Raw genomic sequence first — 20,505 nt, 5'->3', positions numbered from 1 at the left:
CTCTTCTGGCTCATTGTCAAAGGGAGTGGCCTCGCCCAAACCAATCAAATAGTGTACGATGTCTGATTCTCAGTGAATGAATGAGCTAATAGAACTTGGCTTAATGCCTTAGGCTGCTCTGAGCATTCCGCAACTGCAAATAGGAAAGGGCTCTTCTTTCTTCTGACAAGAGACCATCTAATTTTAGTTTAAGATAAACTAAACAGGGAGTTAATATCTGCTAAGCAGAGGTAGCAAGGTTCCTAATGATCCTTGTTGCAGAAGAGAAGGAACTGAGGTAGATAGGGAATACCCTTCCTTATGTACAATAAGATGTCAGCAGATGACGTCAGCAGATGACATCACCAGGAGACACTAGTGCAGCTCCAATGGACAAGGCTTTGGAAGAGAATGTAATTCAACTTCAGGGGGTACCATCCCTCACCCGCAAGTGGGAAATCTGAGGAGACTCAAAGAGCATCAGGTTCCACTGTGAAGACATTAACCTGAAGTTTGTTGCAAAGACAATTGTTAGACATATGTAAATAAACACATACAAATAACAAGGCAACAGAACAATATGATCAGATAATACTGCATCACACTTTCTCCCAGCAACCATAAAATGATCAGAGGTTTTCAATATATTTCTTTATCTTAAAGAACTAAATGCCAGCCATGGTTAATGAGGCACACTGAGAGAATGTGCCAATAATTTGTAGTGGTTGGCCAGTGCTACTCATCCCACACTTTCATGAGCATAAAATTAAGTAAAAGAAAAGAGAATATAGTAAATATGAACAAGGATTTTAAAACAGTTAACTATGCAATTCAAATATGTACGTCATCAAAAGTACAACTTTCATTCAAAGCTCCCTTACTTTATTAAAGTTTTGCAAAAAAAAATTTCTAGAAAACATCTCCACGTTACAAATAGTTCTATTGAAAAATAAGAGCTGGTGCCTTCATTAACTCACAGCTCTGCTGATGTATAAGCCTTTCGATAATCTTTTATTGCTATTGCTCTTAACTCTGTGGGTGTTTGCACATGTATTCTACGTACAGAATGAGTTACTGAGAAAAATCTGCCACCTTAAATAGGACATAATTTTTGCAGTTTCTTCATATAAGGCATGAAATGTGCAGGAGAGAATTTGTAATAAAACAAACATTTATATCCCCCAAACAGAATAATCTCAAGCAATTTTTTAAAGCCATTATCTGGCTGCTTTTCTTCTAGATACTTAATTCACTGCTTCTATGGGTTTCATTAAGCAGAATGCTGGTAGGTCCTTGGCCAAACACCGCTGTGTAGTTCATCAAACACCTGGAATGTTATGATCATGACTGGAGAACATATCTGTAAGGTTTTAGTGTGCTGTGGAAGGTAGTCATATAGAGGGGCATATATTCATGCCTAAGTACACAAAGAGTTGCATCAAAGGAACCCATAGAAACCTCATACAAAGGAAAGGCAGATACATGGCACATTCCAGCACCACATATATCTGTCTCTTCTTTCCTTCATGGGTGCTCAGTATCTGAGTAGTAGGGAATGGTGCAGCTGGGCAATATGCTATGCTTTATGCTATTTAAGAAATTGGGATTGTGTACAAGCTAAATATGCTATACTTCACTGGAATTCCAAGGTAAGCTGTGGATGCTAGAAGTGGCAATAATTCCCTCTTAGTGCATTTTATACAATACAGAACGTGTATGCATGCACAGATGGGATGGATGTCAAAAGATAGACAGCTAAGACATCACTTTAGGTCAAAAGCATGGGGATGGGGATTGGGATTCAATACTCTGGTCACACGAAGGCTTGAGCATCACAAAATGCCTTTTAAAAAACAAACACACGGACACACACACACACACACACAAAAACCAAAGGAGACAAGTACCAGAGACATGCGATAACAGTTTTAAATGCAAAGCAGTAAGGCCAGTTACAGTGGAGGAGTTGGAATACATCTTACAACCTTCCAGATCATAGATATTGTGCTTTCTCCTTTAAACCAGTTGGTATACAACAATGATTTCACCAGGACTCTTGTAACATTAGCTGTAATGCTAACTGTTGTGCCATTTGACAGCACGTTTTAAGGTTCAGTTAGGAAGATAACACCAAGAGAACAGACCTGGAGGTGACTGAGGACAGACCTGAATAATCATAGCATTAGTTTCTTTAAAATTGTTTTCTTAAAGCATCCAGTAAGCTTTTAAATGTCTTCTTAAATTATGTCCATTTTTTCACATGGCTAAAAATTCCAATACAAGTGTACAACATTTATGCATCAGTTGAAATCCTACACATCTTTCCAACAACTTTGCAGTCTTCACAGATGCATCAGGCTTGAAAGGGGAAGTTTTCATGCCCAATAGAAAAATACACTTCCATTTTCTGCGTAAATGTACCCTTCATTCACTCATGGTTTATAATAAATCAACAACGTGCGGGGTATTTTACAGGCAAGTTAAAATAATCTCTACTCTAGATAACCTGGATTTGAAATAAGATCACATAAAATAATATTTTTACCCCTGGCTACACATTTATCACTTCATTTTTTATTACAACTACTTCAAACAGCTTTTGGATGGATCTCTAAATTCATGACTGCCATATCTTCCATCTTTCCACAGGGGTACTGAGATGCTTTAATGAATTAGTGTTTGTAAGTGTAAGTCTGAAATCCTCAGATAAAAGGTGCTGAATTATTATTTGTAAGGCAGTAATGCCTAGAGGACAGGGCATTATTGTGCACTGTACAAACATACAAGTGAGGTAAGTGCAAAGCATTGTTCGGGGTTGGGGTTTTTTGGGGGTGGGGGGGTTGTTTTTAAATACAAGTGGTCAGATTTCTTCACACATAGCACATTCTGAGCTAAGGATGTGCTGCCAATAGCACTGCCAAGGACTACTATTATACCATTTATCAAAAAGCCCAGCATTCGTCTAATTATAAAAATCAGATCAGTCTCACATCAATTCCTAAAAGAAAAGAAGAACACAAGAACAGCCATATTGGATCAGTCCATCAAGCCCAGTATCCTGTTTTCCAACAGTGGCCGATGCTAGGTGCCCCAGAGGGAATGAACAGAACAGGTAATCAAGTGATCCATCCCCTATTGCCCATTCCCAGCTTCAGACAAACAGAGGCTAGGGACACCATCCTTGCCCATCCTGGCTAATAGTCATTGATGGACCTATCCTCCATTAACTTATCTAGTTCTTTTTTGAACCCTGTCATAGTCTTGGCCTTCACAACATCCTCTGACATGGAGTTCCACAGGTTCACTGTGTGTTGTGTGGAAAAAATACTCCCTTTTGTTTGTTTTAAACCTGCTGCCTATTAATTTCATTTGGTGACCCCTAGTTCTTGTATTATGTGGAGTAAACACTTATTTACTTTCTCACACCAGTCATGATTTTATAGACCTATAGATACAAGCCCTACAGTCATACTGTTTGCAAGTATTAAACCTCCCCATCCCTACTTCTTCCTGAAGTTTTTGTATGACACTGCAACCTAAGTTAACCTAAGAGTTTTAAATTGCTTCTTTTAATTTTTCTAACGTTTCCTCCAAGTGCAGAAATTCTGAAACAAAAAAGACACCTCAAGAATAAAAATGTAAATGAAGCATGTCAGAAAACATGATTTGATCATGTAAAGCAAGACTAAGAATTTGGAAAGAATTCTGTGAACACACAGCTCCTCCTGTTACTTTGATGAACAGTCTATAGGGAATTTCATGCAACTTGTCTGAACTGTAGAAGTAACCTCAAAAAAGTTCTTCTACTTCTGTTAAGATTTCCCTTCTCCTTTGGCAGTATCATACATCAATTACATGAGAAAGCATTGTGGAATAAAAGTTATAGTGGATTTCCCATTTACAGTATGTCATTATTTCCATATTAGATACCGCAATTGAACACACGCTTCTGAAAATCATTTTAAGTGTGTTAATACTCCAAGACACAGTAGAGAAATAGCACACAAAGGACAATGACAAACACCACACTATTGGGAAGTCGTTACAGGGAGAACAATATTGATGTCAGTTTCACTGTACACATTTCACTGTACAGATTTCACCATGTTTGGAAGACTCTGGGCTACTCTAACTTGTGTCATCTAGTAATGGAAGCCAAAGGCTAGCCAGATGGAGTGGAAAGTTATTAAATGTATACATCATTAATTACTATAAGAAATTATTATTTGTCTTCCGGTAGCATGTAGAGGCTAGAGCCCCACTGTGTTATGCTTTGTACAAGCAAAAAAAAAAAGAAGAGATGGTTCGTGCCCCGAACATATTACAATCTAAGAAATGTTATTGCATGTTGATATATGCAAACGGGAGTGTTCTCTTCACCTTTTGCCGATACCTTTTATTGAGACAATTTAAAGATCAAGCAGATCTGGCACATGTTAAATAAATCTTAAAATATTCCTACTGGCCCATTAAGAGTCATTTTTTTTTATGTACTGATGACAAATCTGTTTTTCCCCGTAATAAGATCTAGATTCTGGGATAGTGAATGACTGTCTATTATATATGCTATTTCAACTCTGCACTATGATGGCAAGGTAGTTGGAAAATAATTATTTCCAAAAACAGGCTTGCCATATAAATGCAGCAGAGAAGTCTAGAGAATTGTACTGCTTTTGAAGTTTGGAACAATGGAAAGGAAGTAGTACTTAGACCTCACTCTGTGTAATTTAGTTTTATTATTTAGCTAAAAATTATACCATTTTCCCACTTCAAAAAAGTTAGCCCGATAAAGAAATTAAATATTATAAACTGAATGGAATGTTGAGATAAATACAAGTAATTAATTAACGGAAAAGTCCTGCATATAGGAAACGAAACTGCATCATCCACAACAAAAATATAAAAATTGTGTGGCATGTTTGTGGAATTTCTTTTCTCCACATTCAGCTTATAATAGCAATAACGACCTCAGAGCAGGACATTTCTTAGGGCTTAGTGACTGACTAGCGTTACCAACCTGAGGCACAGCTCAAAGTCAACTCTTCCCAGACAGTCATTAATCCCCTCGGAACACCCAGCCAGTTGATTGCTATTGCTTATATTAGTAGATCTAAGGTAAAGCTCATGCGATTATCATCTCCACCACCTTTTAGCACTGTCCTCCTTACCACGGTTTCTGACCTGTCAACCTGAGAACAACATCGTGCAATAATGCAGGTAGTATATGGCTGACCGCAGTCCAATACTGATGCAAAAGGGGGTTGGAACGGATATTAACATTGGGGCGCCTTAGTGCTTGTTCTAAAGGATTCATCTTGAAACTCAAATTTAGGTAATACTCTGTAGGAAAAATAAGGATCAAAATATTTTGAATATTTAGTATCCCGAGAGAGCCTGTAGTTAGGTCTTGAATTCAAGTTATCCTGACATCACAATGATTATTCAGATCCCAGAACAAAATAAAAATACACAAACAATGCATTCTCATTACTGGTAGGGGGTGAAAAAGTCTTGAATTCAAGGATCTCCCCTTATTTAGAGAGATGACTCAACCTTAATAAGCAAGAAAAATCTGGAAAATAATTCAATATTAATATGCATTTTCATGTAAACATGGGTTTGTTTAAACATCAGAGGAACAGGTAAGACAGAGCTAGCCACCATTACCTTGGGCTTCTTCCAGTAATCCTGAGGTAGATATCATACAGGAATGCTGGGGCCTTATGGCTTACAGCAATCCAGTAATGATATAAAAGGTGATTGGAGGTTAGATTTACATTGGGCCGTCTGAAGGCCTGTTCGAGAGGATTCCTCTTGAAAGTGGAAATTACATGGTATTCTGAGGAAGAAAAGTTGTGTAATAGGTTTGATAATAACCATGTAAAATGTAATGGTTTTCAAAGTACATTACAGTACAGTACTTACTTTTATTAATGTTATTTCAAATATAAAACTTTCCTAACATCTGACACCCCCCATCAGCTAAGACAAAATTATGGAACTGTTCAACTTGAATTGCTATTGGACTGCCACTCTTTGTCACAAGAGGTACTTCATATACCCACAACTCTCGTTTGTTTTTAATACTGTACGTCACTGTAGCTTCTCTCTTTCTGTTCCTCTTTCCTACTTAAGAAAAAAAACTATTCAATCTTCTGGTTGTAAATAATTTAAATAAAATAGCTTTGCATGCTATATATTTAGCAATAATCCTAATCCTCATCTGTTATAATACAAATTATTTTAACTTTCCTTTTAATCAGATCATAGGCATTTCTAAACATTTGATCTGCATTTCAAAAAGACATTTTACCAAATGATTCACTTCTTAAACATTTAAAGAAAAAACTTGTTTTAGGGTTTTATTCTGCATTTCTTGCACATCCAACACTCACCGAGGTCAACAGAAACTTTAGCTGTGAAAGACATGCAGGACTGGGCCCTTAAGTAGTTACATGCACATTTACTGCAGCTTTCTAAGCATCTCCCATATTTTTCACATTGGTTTATTGGAGACAATGTGTTCTTACCACAAAGTAAGTTGTGATTTAAGTAAAAACCAGTAGTTCACCAACCAGTTTGCTTGCAAGATTAAATGGTTGAAATGTTTTTATTTATTTATATATGCGCACTCAGTTTCGTGTGTGTGTCTGTGTGTGTGTGGGGCGTGTAAGTAACTGCATAAATAAGAAAAAACCTAGTACAAAGAAAATCCTTAGAACTACTTTTAAACTAGCTACAGGGCAGTCTGTGAAATGAAATATTTGGAATAAACATATTCCAAACCTATTAAAACTTCTGATCAAAGATAAGAACATATGCATTAAAATGTTAGAAATCTTACATTTTCATATGTAACATCATATGTCTGCAATATTTTAACATTAGAAACAGATTAGACTAATTCAAAATATGTTAAGAGTTGAAAATAGGTGGCCAAATTTAAGGATTATTTTTCTGTTTTTGATACCTCATGTAACTACTTAAAGGTAAAACAACTAAATCAATCTGACTACTCTAACGCAAAGTTGCCATCATACCTCTCAAGTGTGCTGCTCTGTACAAAATCGATCTCACTTTTGGGCTACTGTTCTATTATTGGTTACTTGTATTACCGTAGTGCTTATGAGTCATGGACCAGGAACCCACTGTGGTAAGCACTGTACAAACACAGAACAAGAAGTTCTAGATGCGTTTAGCATAACTGCCACTAAACCCAGCGGTGAATATCGTGTCAACATCACAGAGTCTCTACTGTTCCCTGTGATCAGCGCTTTACTCGCTCTACCCATGAACTGCAGGCAGATTAGGTTGTGGGAACTATTAGGAAAGCTGTAGGACTCCCTCATTTTAGGTGAAGGGGGGACTGGGAAGAGCTACTACCAGAAAAATAACAGTGAATGGAGGGGGAAGAAACAGGGAACAGAGGATAAAATTAAAAAGTGATGGAACACATTGCAAAGTTGAGAGGTATGACAGCTGAATTTCTGATTATAAAAATCCTAACATTTTAAAATCAGTGCTCTCAAGTCCTTACGGAGAAGTTACTAAAGTTGATACAAGGGCTTTATAGAAATACACATGGCCATATTTTGGACCTTTTATTATTCAATAAAAAATTTTCTATTAAAGTTTACAGAGAACATGTATAGCAAGAACACAGCATACCAACTTCACCCCAGTGGAAAGGATTGGTGCCACCTGTTGTGCAATTGTACACCATGATGTTTCTTGGTCTGAAAAAAGCATCACATATAATTAATTAAAAATAAATTAAAATTTAGTACACAATAGCCCAAACCAGAACCATTTATCCAAATCACTCTTGTCCCCTGAATTCTGGAGTTTGGATAAAGTTGGGGACCAATCTAACTACCTTAATTTTATCTCCATACTTCAAGCATTTTTCTTCCCAACAGCTGTAGTAATAGTCCTCTCTCTCTCTCTCTCATGAAACAAATATTTAAGCTTCAACTCTATGTTTTATAATTTAAACTGACAACCATAAGGATCAGGAAGGAATTTCCCCCTCATTACCAGTATTGCACAACTGACTAAACACATTATCAGACACTGGCCATTCGCTTGATGGGCTAATATGATGAATACTAAATTCCATAATAGTGTGGGAAAAGCAAACTATAGACTAGCAGTTAAATAGATGGTTAGGTTTATAGAAACATCGAACAACCACTTTTGGGGCTAATTAAAAATGAACTGCATTGTCACCTGCTATACCTATTAACTCCAGAATACCAAGCTGCAGCCAGTGTTGTGTTGACAACTACATCTACTGGAACCAGATCTGCAACTGCACTGTTGGAGGCTCTCATTGTTCGAAGAATTCCTTTTCCTGCCTTAAATAACAAAAACAGAAGACACACCAATAAAACATTTCAAGTAATGTGTTTCCTTTCAAAGACAGTTGTATTAAAATGTTTACTTACCGCAATAAAAAGACCACTTGGCCCATTAAAGTTATCAATCCATCCCTATTGTGTAAAAAAAAAAAACCAAAAGCAATTTCAGTAGAAGTTTACTGAGTCTAACATATAGTTTGCATTTGACAAACATTTACTGTTACAATTTAAGGAGACAACATTTTACTTCCCCACTCCTACTTTTGTTTCAAATATAAAAGGTGCTTTCAGTTTGCGTACCTGTGACAGAGCATTGAATTAACAGCTACTACAGCTCCAGCAGAAGAGCCACACAATTTAACTAGCTCCTCAAAATGAGCTCCTGTGTATTCACTTCTTACCAAATAAATGGTGGGACTGAGAAGTAGATAAACAATTTTGCTGTCCCTTATTAGATTTCCCGCCATTTTCTCTCAATTTTTAATGCCTACATTCAGCACCAAAAGGAAGGACAAGTCTGATTTTGGTGATCTGTAAAGCAACTCATCTTGACACAGATTTGCTCCTGTATTAGGAAAACTGCCCCAAAATTAGTCACAAGAGGACTATCCCAGATTGGGAGAAACTTCAGATAGCATTCAGCTGCTAAAGCAACCCCTAAAACACTCCCTTTCCTATGGCTGTCATGTAGGGGGGCTACAAACAGGGGGTGCTCCAGGGCATTTCTGTGCCCTGTTAATCTCCAGTTTCCGTTGCAAGTTGAAGAGGAAATGGGTCCATAAAGGCATCTCCAGGATCAGGAAGCACAAATGTGGCAAAGAAAAAAAAATAAAAAATCCAGGGTTTAGTCTTGCATGTTTTAGTCTCTTAGAAGACATAGGAACTAACTGATGAGAGAAACTGCAGTTCTTCATAGATACACAGAAGGTCACTGAAGTCAAAACTACTTTCCTCAAGGCTACACCATTTAGTTTCCTAAAAGTTTTGGATGAACAGTTTAAGTGTGTAAAATATATGTGTATTAGTGAAAAATATCATTTTAGGATAGCATTATATTCACTCCAGTAGCTCTAACTAAACATACTCTTCCTGTGTTTTAACAAAAATACTTCTTAAATCACTTGATAGGCCCATACAAATCCAGAGGTAAGAGTAATTTATCCTTTAAATCTATGGCTTTCTTACACAAAAACTACACACAAAAGCTGTCAACCATATGAGGCAGGTTTATAACTCAGTTTGCTATCCCACAAGTGACTAAGTTTCAACTCTGATTTCTATGGACTTCTGAACTAGATCCCTAGCAATATAGGCTATCAAGGATGCATGCATAGGTTACAGGTCAAGAAACATATGGATTGTAGAATATTCAGTGGGAGGCTAAAAAAGACTTACAGGGAAAGGCTCCTTCCAGCTGGCACCAACAATTGACGGCCGTATAATGGCTATATTTAATTTTGCACCTTCCTGCTGCACAACATATTCTGCTAAGGCTTTTGTATATGTGTAAGTATTGGGCCTGTCTCCTATCAGTTTTGGAGTAATGTCCTTCACTAGACCATCATCCATCCACCTAAAGAATCAGAAGAACAAAGACTTAATTACTGTACAATTCACTTAAAGGAGTACGTAAGTCTGAAAGAAAGCAGAGAAATTAAAAACAAGCTTATCAAGAAAAATGCTTATGACTGTCTCATTAATTTCAAAGCAACAATCATAAGAAATTGAAGCTGTATAGTTCCACCAGAAGCAATGTAGACAAAGAATGGCATAAACACAGTAAGGCAAGGAATTCTGCTGTAGTGTTTATTGGTAAGTTTTACAAGTTGTATTAGGCAAAGCTTTGGAAGTAATTAAATACTACCACTTCAAAGCTCTGTAACAGCCCTAGTGACCAATACCAGATCATCAATGAATTTTAAAACCCAATAGCCTGATTTTCAGAAATGCTTAGCACTAATTTCCACTAAAGCTAACAAGTGTAGCACTTCAGAAAAATCAGTCCTCAGATAAATCAGAACTTTTGACACCGGTATGCAAGCACCTATATGTAGGTTGTACAATAGTGACGTTCTGCAGATAATTTACACCAAGCTCAGTTCTGCAATCTGTTCAACTCCCTCAGATTTCACTTATGAGAAACAGTTTCCTTTATTAAGAAGCCAAAGCCTGATCTCATTAGAAGCAAAAATTAACAGAGTTGAACAATACCGGTACTTAGCCCTTAATGCTCACTCTGTTTAATAAACAGCTCTCTCAGACTGGAGGTAAGTAAAGTGTGGAAGAACTGTACTGAAAGAAAAGTTTGATGTCAATTTCAGGAGACTAAGGGCTGGTATATATTAGAAATCTTGCACCAATAAGGCTAAATTGATTTAAAACCCACTACACTTAAAACAGATTTTAAAAAAAAAATCACTTATCCCAAAGCAACATGGGTACAAGCATAATTTAAACCTGCAAGTGTACCTAAAAATAAGGGCTTGCACTGGTGTAAATTAGTTAGTTATTCTGGTTAAAGTTTTCATATACAGACCAACCCCATTATGTTTAGAAACACTGCAATGTGCTCCTAGAAATTAAAGTTTATTTTATGAATTGAGTTAAAAATCTGAAGGATTATTTTTGAAGGAGGAAGAATTTACAGGAATTTTTATTAAATGGCACTATAAAGAGAAGAAAATGGATACAAATTGAACTCAGATCAATAAAAGACTTCTCAAAAGCAACCGATCACTGCGCAAGAAAACCCACAACTGAATGTACTGCACACCACCACATTTCCAGAAGTTTATAATTCAATTGCAACTCAAAGATTGATAGGCCAAAATAAAGTAATATCCAGTAAAATCCCAGAACTGCTTGAAAATTTCGTTTAAACTAAAAGCAAAACATACTTTTAAATACGTATCAATTCACAATTCACTCTCTCCCATTTTTCTGTAGTGCTTTAATTCATATCATATTTAAACGAAGAAGTAAGGGGAGTAGAGTGTATATCTGATACACTATTAGTGGACTTGGTCCATTAGTTATGGCTAATGATGAGACTGCCATCTTCAAGATTTTATATTGCCACTTATTTTTCTGCCTACCCCCTTTCTCATTTACATTTTGTGCTACATGCCAGCTATATACGTTAAGTCATTTCCCAATTTTCTTGGCTCTTCTAAGATGATGTTAAACATATTTGGAAAAACTAACAGTGAGCAAGGGGAAAAACCCTCCTATAGGTATAGGGTCAAACTGGGAAAAGTCATGTTAGGTGGTGTGTAATGAAGGCTTGTCTGCACACAGATGTATTAGCAGTTTAACTTAAATCAATTTTTTTTTTTAAAAGTAAAAAATTTAAGAAGTCACACCTTTATTTAAACCAGTGAAATTGTGTGTGTGTAGACCCGGCTGACAGCTTGCTTACACCTACTTAGATCACCTTACAAGGGAGCCTAAAATGGTGTAAGTTACATACTAAACATCTAGAAGGTGAAAACTGAAAGAGACCACTTCTTACACCTTGTCTAGACTTGCTGCATACATTAGTATCTATTAAAAACAAGTTTTAACGCCTTTAAAAATCAGCTAGTATTGGAAAAACTAGAGGAGACCATAACCAGCTAACATGTTTTTAAAAAGGTATTAAACTGTTTATACCAGGTTTTTCATAGATTTTGAGCCAGGGAAGGGACCACTGTATAAAAAAGAAGCCACAGCACATTTTAAACAGCACTTGAAACATTGAACACTCTCTTTACATTAGGAAAAAAGGTGTTTAAGGCCTTGTCTGTACACACTCCTCTTGCTTTACCCTTCTCTTCTGGCTCCTTAGTATTAGTTACAGTTTAGGTCCCCTTACATTTAGTGAACCAAATCCAGATATGATGTGCAAGGGTGTATGTAATTCACACTTTGGTAGGTTGGCCTGGATCTACAGAGGGTTAAAAAAAGTAAAGCAATCTAAAGGGAACCTAATTTGATGCATTTTACATGTTTTTCAAGGTGCAGGTCAGAAAGTTATAGTAACTACAACTCAGTTTAGCCCATAAAGAGCCCTTCCCATGCTTTCATATGCAGTCCTCTCCAGCTCTTGTCTTTGCAGAGAGCACTGAAAAGATAGCAATCCTGCCACACTTGAGCCCAAATTCTGCCTTGCCACGTACACATGCAAACCCCCAATATATTTAATGAGAGCTGCACACACATCAGGTGAATTTCATCCTTATTTTCTAACCCTTTACTTCATCCGAATGCCTCCTGTTTTTTAAACTTAACCTAGTCCTGAAGATTCTTGCACTTTTAACAGCATCCTGCAAAAATGTAAAACCACCCTTCCTTCATGGGAGGGACCTGGAGAGAAAACCACAAGTAACACTTCTAAGGGAAATTATGGTAGCACAGGCTTGATAACAGGTAGTTCACAGCCCCATCCCCTGCTTACAGATGTTTTGGATGGATGTTTCTAGGCACCACGTCACAGAACAATGGCTGCCAATGTTTTTTGGTCCATTTTCTGTCCATCTTATTTGTTTAGCACCTATTTAGGTTTTGTGTTTTTTTGTTTTTTTAAAGACCCAACCTTTATACCGTTTCCTATGTTGTTTTGTGGCCCCACTTCTGTTTCCCACTCACTAGTAGGCCACACACTGACTACTAGGCCCTGTTTCCCTACTGACTAGTAGGCCAGTCAAATGACCCCATATCCTTGTCTCTTTTTCAATGCCCCCCAGTGCTTTTCTCCACATCCCCAAGTGTTTGTCCTTCAGCTGAATTCTGCAGACAATTATCCAAGTTTTCAGATAGTGTTTATATGCAGAAGCAGACCAGCAGAAATTACACTGAGTCGTCCTCTTCCAACAATACCCAAGTAATCAGTAAAGGAATTGGTTTCTGGATCTGCATTTCTGAAAAACATGATCCATTTTCAACCAATATATAACTCCCATAACTAGTTATAGATTTATAAGTGTGCTGTTAACTAAGTATCTTGTTCTGGGTGCCAAACAAAGAAAGGAATAAATTATTCTCTGACATACCTATCTATAGTTCCTGTTGATTGTACTCTAACATTATCTGAGGATCACATATGAATGTGCTATAAAGCCCAAATGGTAATCTGATCTAATCCATTTGATATGAGTATTCCAAATATTTTCCAGAAGAGTCAGACATCAAAAAAGGCCAGAGATTGTGGGACACTTGTGCTGGCTTAGTATCATCAAGTTGTTAGGTTCCAACAAAACCAAGGGTTGTGGCAGTTGGTGGAATGTAACACAGTTCATTGTAACATACATTTCTATTGTATTTCACACAAAGTTTTTATTTATATAGTCCCAACATCTAAAACATCAAGAGGATGCTGAATTACTTCCACATTTAAATAGCTGTCATGCTGAGAGGTACTTATCTCTAAGCTTCTGAGTACCAGTCTGAGGAACATTGGAATAACTCCTCTTTATACAGAGGGACACATGGCAGCAGGATTACCTAACACTAACATTAAAAATGAAGAAAGTTATTTATTAGAACAAGTACCAAATGCACACAGTATTCATTTTGATATGCGTTTCCACACAGGGTAAAAGGATTTAAAATTAAAGTGATGTAAGTCACCAATTTTAATTATGATTTAAATCAGGAAGTAGAAAACCTTGATTTAAATTGATTTTAATCTGGTTTTGCATTTGTATTTTTAGTTATTTACCCTAAAAGAAAGTTTAGTCTCCCGGTTGGTAACCATTAAAATGGTATTTGCAATTAACTATCGTCTTTAAAAAAAAATTGTTTCTTTTTGATTACCAGGAGGACACACTATATTTAACTGCACGTTTTAAGCAATTATATAGGCTAACATATTTAGTCTGTCTTAATTTTTACTTTATTTTATTATATTAAGAAATGCATCATTCACCATTTTCTAGTTACTCAATTTCTTTAAATAAACTCCTGACTTGTGCCAAACTCCATTTGGATAGAAAGTGAAATTAAATTAGAATGCGCAAACATTTTTAAATTGTTTATTAAATAAACTACATCAAATTCAATTCAGGCCTTAATTCTTTAAGATAGTTAATGGAGTATCATTAAAATGTGTTTTATAGAGGACTTTTCCATGATAACTTAACAGTGAGGGCTTACCTATTCTACCTGAACATTAAAGACCCATGGTTTGGGTCTTAAGGAAAAAAGATTTATACAACATCTTGACAACTGTTGTTAATACTAATTATGCAGCCACTTGTGATGCCACGACATATGTTGCTTTACACAAGACCCTTCTTATCAGTTATCCAAAAAAAAAAAAAAAAGTCTTTCCCCCACCTCAACCAGCTTTTAGTTTTGCCAAGTTTTTCACACATTAAATTAGTTACATGCTAGATTCCCACCAGCCACCACCCACCATAATTGAGTTATGGATAACTCAATTATCCATATCCGGTCTGTCCTTACGTTATTGGATTAATACATAGTACTTTTATCTGTAGCTTCAGATTAGCCCAATAATGCATGCAATCAACTTACTTCACAAAGGATTCACAATCTTTCATTACCCAGGCTTCTAGTTACTTGGACAAAATCCAGCAAAGCTGCAGTAGAAAGCAGTGTCTTATTTCTTTAAGTGCATGCTTGTCTGAACTCTGATCCAATGGCCTTTCAATCATGTGCTAAACAGACTACCCAACCCCTAACTTTCTTTGTTTATGAAGTATTCCCAGCACAGTTAATCCATGCCTTCAGATTAATAAAAAAAATCTGAGAATTTCTACAAGTGTTTCTTGATGCTCCAAAATAAGAAAAATTGCAAATGCCTTCCTGTGAAAAAAGTTTCTTCCTACACTATAGTATTTATTTCTATTACCTCTGCCATAACAAAGACAGCCTTTTTGAAAGGCTCATATTCTACCCAGAATCATCCGCCACCTTACATTTAAGAGATCAAGTTGAGATCCAATTAATTAGAACCTAACCAGACATAAATTTGGACAGTCACCTTAACGAGAAAAATTGCCACAAAAATTGTTAGGGGAATCAAGGGCAGTTACAGTACTTGAAATTACTTTAAGGAAAGATATCAACTTGAAATCTTTTTGGACCTACATTTATTGTAGAAGTAAACAGTGAAAATGTTCAAGAAAAACCTCACATTTATCTTCAATATTTGTTACACTAATCCAAGGTTAATTACTGCAAAAATTATACCATTGTGAAATTTATTACACTGATGTCCCTTTAATTACTATCCACGTGTATTCTTTATTTTCTTTACTAGAATCAGATTCTCTTCTTCCCTACTGAAATGAAGGCTACTAAAACTTACGTTTTTTTCCAACTCACTCATGCTTTTTGCCTATCCTCTGCAGCAGCATCTGAAGATTAACCCACCAGAACCTAGGACTAGTTACAGTTGGCCAAATGAGATCTTTTGTGCATCTTACACAGATGGGCAGCTAATTTTGGCTTGTTTATTGCTTTTCCCACTTGATGCTAGGACTCAAACATTACTGTATTTGCCACAACTATACCACACATCTTAGAGGGAATTTACCCTTCATATAGTTTTGTTTTATTCATTGAAGTTTGTTGGGCAGGAAGTGTACTGTATTTTCCACAGTTGGAAGGGGGCTCTGTCTGCTCTGGAGATATCCCCTCAGAGGAGTCAGAAAAACAGCAAGTTTAGTTCTGGCTATTTCTGACATCAAGAGGTTCTAATGCAAGGAGCAAGAGGTTACCCTTCTTTTGCAGTCTCCATCGGCCATCACCACCACCATTCATGGCCAGGCAGCCTGCAAACAAAAAGTTTTCCTTTACAGACTATTCTTACTGTAATGCAGTGTTTTGAATCCAGGTTCAATTCTTGAGTCCAAATTTGATTTTTTTCTAAACTACTCCTATTTCAAACAAAAAAATAAAACCATTACTCTTCAATTTTTCTTTTAAAGAGATTATGCTTCAGTGAATCGGAAACTGAAGTTTAAAACTTTAGAATACTTTAGGAAAACAAAGATTTGTTTGGTTTGAACTTTAAGCTTTGCTATATTTTATTTTTATATGCTACAGTATAAACATTTAACTTCATATTGAATTGCTAAATAATAGACACTATCTTTTTATTAGAGTTGCTTGAGGAAGTTTTATAGGGTTGCCAGTGCTTGAGGGGGGTTTTAACTTTTGGCATCTAATTATAGGTTTAGTTTGATATATTGAGTATTTATCATTTGGCTTCAATGAGGTAGTACTCTGTATGGAAAAAGAGAGTAGACATTTATCCTTATTCTTGAGTAAGTGACGTAAAATAAGCCACGACCTTCCTATACCTTAGTTTCCTCATCTGTAAAATGGAGAAAATTGCATCACCCATGTGTGTAGTTTTTTTATATTATGCTTTTCAAAGCCTTTTATCTATGTGTAATAGTACTGGAGAAGAGTACAGCAAGTGGGTGTGGATTAGTCAAGAAAAGCTATAAAGATTCAAAACATACTCTAAAGAACCTATCAGTTTCTTGGGGTCAACAGGGGGTGGATATATGATTTCTTCAATGTGCTTTCGATTGCAATAAGCGTATGCTGTTGAAACATGCATGAACACCTCCAAATTCTTCATTCGCTGGGCCAAGATGATAAGCTGTTGTGTGGCAATCACATTTAACTGAACAGCATCTCTGTTAAAGAAAATAAACAAATGAAGATGAGTAAGAGTAAGCATGTCAGAGAATCATAAATTGAGGTGAAAAGTCCCATGTGGTCCTCTATTCGCATCCCCCTACCAATGCAGACTTATAACATTTTCCCCACATTTTGTCCAGTCCATTTTTAGGTGTCCCTAGTAATGGCTTGCACCACTTTCTTTGTAAGACTGTTCCACAGTCTAAGAAACCATAATATGGAAGTTTCTTAATACTCAGTCTAGTTTTCACTAATTTCATGCCACTGTTTCTAGTTCTATCCCTGTGTACCATCTAAAAAACATTCCTCTGCTTACATTCCTCTGCTTACACCCTAGTCAAGTTACAAAACGTCTTTATTTTCCTAAAATAAAATCTCTCAACTAAAAACAAGGGAGTGAAAAATGTTTACATGACAATCTATAATTGCTAGGCTCTCTTGCTTTCTGCACCTCTGACCCTCACACAAAGTGTCTAACCCAGTATCAAAAGATATTCATGTATAAACCTGCAGAGCCATCAACATCAGGCAGTCAACACATCAAGCTGAGCAAGATCTGCCCTAGTCAATACTTCAGTGGGAGGTCTCCAAAGACTTCATGTTGGCAAGTCAACAGGTGATATTCTCCCTTCTGAGTCAGTGCTCAGGTAATAATCAGATATTGGGGGGGGAGGGGGAAGGAAGGATGGGCATTATGCTAGTTAACGGGGTCTTGTATAGAAGGAAGGCAACCAAAGATACCAACATCTTGATTGCTTCTTGTCATTAAAATTTCCATGGCACTTTCTGAAAGGCTAGGGATGAATCCAACTTTTATTTAGCTTGTATCTGGGCTGAGACTTTCTAGACACACAAATTTCACCTATAAAATTTCACATAAGTAAGGTATTCTTTCCAGTTTTATTATATTACTATGTGCTGTTGCCTTCTTCCCCTAAGCTAGTGGCATTTCAGTAATACTGGCGGACTATTTATAAGGTTATCAAAATTTTGTTGGGATAAAGTGCTATATTAACATCGAATACAAGTTTTTGAGGGTTTTTTTTTTTTTTGCTTTAACGTAAGTAGAGTTACACAGAGATGACAGTTTTTCAGTAATCTCAACTCAATTTTTCAAACAAGCCCCACCCCATTGCAGCAAAAGCACAATCATTTTACAAAATGTTATCTAGTATTAAAAAAGTATTAAATTTTTTCATAACCTATTTTGGCTTCAATCTTCAGCTCTTTCAAAAGACCAAAAGAATTGGCCCATGAAAAATTCTCTGCATTTCTAACTTAGGAAATGGAAAAAGTTCTGAAACAAAGTCCAAATATGTTCTGTGCCTGTTTAAGTTCAGAAGTTGAATATTTTGAGCTTGAGTCAACTCTCTGGGTGCAGGAGAGAGATGAGGCAGAGATTCAACAGCGGGGAATTAAGTTCTGACCAAGGGCTTCTTGGGGGGATTCTCAGTGAAGACTGCCCAAGAGAAATGCCAGTTCAGCACATTTCCAGTTGCCCTTCCCAGCCAGCCCCATCCACTTGTGTTCTGCTCCAGGAGATTCCAGACCTGCCAGCAGAGTGGAAATTACAGGAGGCTTGAGGCATTATGTCCCCACTCTAGAAGGATTTTTCACTACTAAAGGCCACTGTAAACCTAGCTCTTTAGCGAATTCCAACGTTGGAGACAGAAGGGAACGGCCTAATTACAAGAATTTGTGAGAAGTATTAAAAAAGGGGGTTTGCTCATTTTCATCATGTAGCATTCCCAGAGGGCCATGATCAGTATTTGCAGGGACTCAGAAATTAGGGTTTCCTGACCCTGCCTTTCAATCTTATACAGCCAAGTTTCTTTCCCTCCTCCTTCCTGAAAAGAGATCTCATAGCAATCTTTTCCTAACAAAGTCAAAAGTGTACTGTAACTTAACATTAAAAACAAATTCTGCTGAAAATGGATATACCAAAGCTTACTTTATCTCCTTTGCTTTTGTTAATCCTTTTCTTCAACAAAAGTCTTTTCCTTAGGCTTTCAGTAGTTTTCCCTCTAATCTCTTTAGAAACTTTCCTAATAGTTTTCTCCTCACTCTTCCCCTTTTTATTTCTCCCCACACTTCCCTCTAATCTGTATTGCTACCCCTCTGCCATTACTTTCTCCTTCCACCTCACCACACATCTTCTCTTCCCCTGAACCCACCCTTAGCATCTATTTGATTCTCTGACCCCACTGTCAGGTGAAGAAGCAAGAGCTAGAATTTTATACCCACACCCTGAGGAGGAGAGCATTTTTGTTCTCAATACACTCTTACCTTCCAAAATAGCTGACCATGAAATTACATATACACACGCACTCTTTTCATGACCTGGTTCTTAAAATGGGTAGTGGTTCAGCTCAACTGCTGAGCCAGGTGCATCTTGCTGTAGCCCATCCACATCCATTTATCACCCACCAGCTACACTCATATTACGGGCCATCACAGCAGGAGCTCACAAGACACATGAAGGTGCCAAGACCAGTAGAAGCAACAACACTACTTAACTTTCTTATCCCTGTACCAAGCCTGGGGCCTGACACAATCTTCATATTCGTCTTTCCCCAACAATGGCCTTTTATACTCATCCTTGAAATTCTAAGGGTTAAAAAACTTTCTTGGGGAGTTTCCTTATACAGAGGAAAAAATGAAATTGACCCCATATGCAGTGATGCCAAACACACAAAATAAAACTCAGGAAAAAACAAGTTTTCTTGGTATCAAGCTTTATACTCACCTCAGTGTTTCATTGAATCTGACTGTAGCAGCACAATGGAATACAATATTAATGCAGTCTATGAGCTTTTCTTTGTCCTCCTCACTAAGGTCCAGTTCAGACTGCGTAAGTTCACTAGTAACTGCTATTATTTTCTCTTTAAATCCAGGCTGTTCATCTCTTAACCTGTCAAAGAGCTGTCAAAAGAAAATCAGGACTAAAAATAAAAATTCACACAATGATTTCAGAAGTGAGCACTTTAATTTCTTTTTTATTGTAGCAGAAGGGGTAATTAACTAAACAGTATTTTCTGCCTATAACATGGAGTTATACTTCCTCAAACATAATGGATATTAAAAAAATATAATTGTAAAATTTCGTATCATGTATCAGTATGAACAACTTTCCCATCCCAACTGAACTGGCAAAGCAGCCAGTGAATTATGCAGGTCATTCCAAGTTAATGACAAAGCTGAACATGCATGATGCTTTTTTTTTTCTTAAACTTTATTTATTGGAACTACTTTTCCTGTCCGTAAAGCTAAATTCCTTAAGCTCCCACAAGTCCAAATGCTCAGGACTCCAACAGAGCCACAGAAAGCATTTAAAAATTAACGCAAGTAGCTGTAATCAACTTACAGTCTATCATCTCTGGCCCATTGAGGGCTAAAAAGCAAAACATTTTACCCTATCTTCCACTGTAGAATACTCACATTTCTAGACCTGCAGGACTCCAGATATCAGTCTTTAATTCCATGACATTTAGGTCTAGAAGATGTGTTG

The 20,505-nt window shown here is 36.8% G+C and overlaps 1 protein-coding gene across 4 annotated transcripts in view; it reads right to left on the bottom strand.

Moving 5' to 3' along the window:
• Positions 1 to 20,505, bottom strand: part of FAR1 (fatty acyl-CoA reductase 1) — a 72,370-nt gene that overhangs the window by 14,799 nt on the left and 37,066 nt on the right. For 2 of the 4 annotated variants that reach the window (XM_007058691.4, XM_043548901.1), the window contains 7 exons: positions 19,744 to 19,919; positions 16,814 to 16,993; positions 9,735 to 9,912; positions 8,427 to 8,471; positions 8,218 to 8,336; positions 7,648 to 7,715; positions 5,647 to 5,818 (listed from right to left, as the gene is read on the bottom strand). In XM_007058691.4, coding sequence (XP_007058753.2) covers positions 5,647 to 5,818; positions 7,648 to 7,715; positions 8,218 to 8,336; positions 8,427 to 8,471; positions 9,735 to 9,912; positions 16,814 to 16,993; positions 19,744 to 19,919 — 938 coding nt within the window. Of the gene's footprint in view, positions 1 to 5,646; positions 5,819 to 7,647; positions 7,716 to 8,208; positions 8,337 to 8,426; positions 8,472 to 9,734; positions 9,913 to 16,813; positions 16,994 to 19,743; positions 19,920 to 20,505 lie in introns of all 4 variants that reach the window. The other 2 variants (XM_037899854.2, XM_043548900.1) reach the window with 1 other exon arrangement.

This window comes from Chelonia mydas, chromosome 6 (genome assembly GCF_015237465.2).
Source record: "Chelonia mydas isolate rCheMyd1 chromosome 6, rCheMyd1.pri.v2, whole genome shotgun sequence".
NCBI lineage: Eukaryota > Metazoa > Chordata > Testudines > Cheloniidae > Chelonia > Chelonia mydas.
Note: the sequence above shows the minus strand (reverse complement) of the source record. Positions and strands in the feature narration are given on the sequence as shown.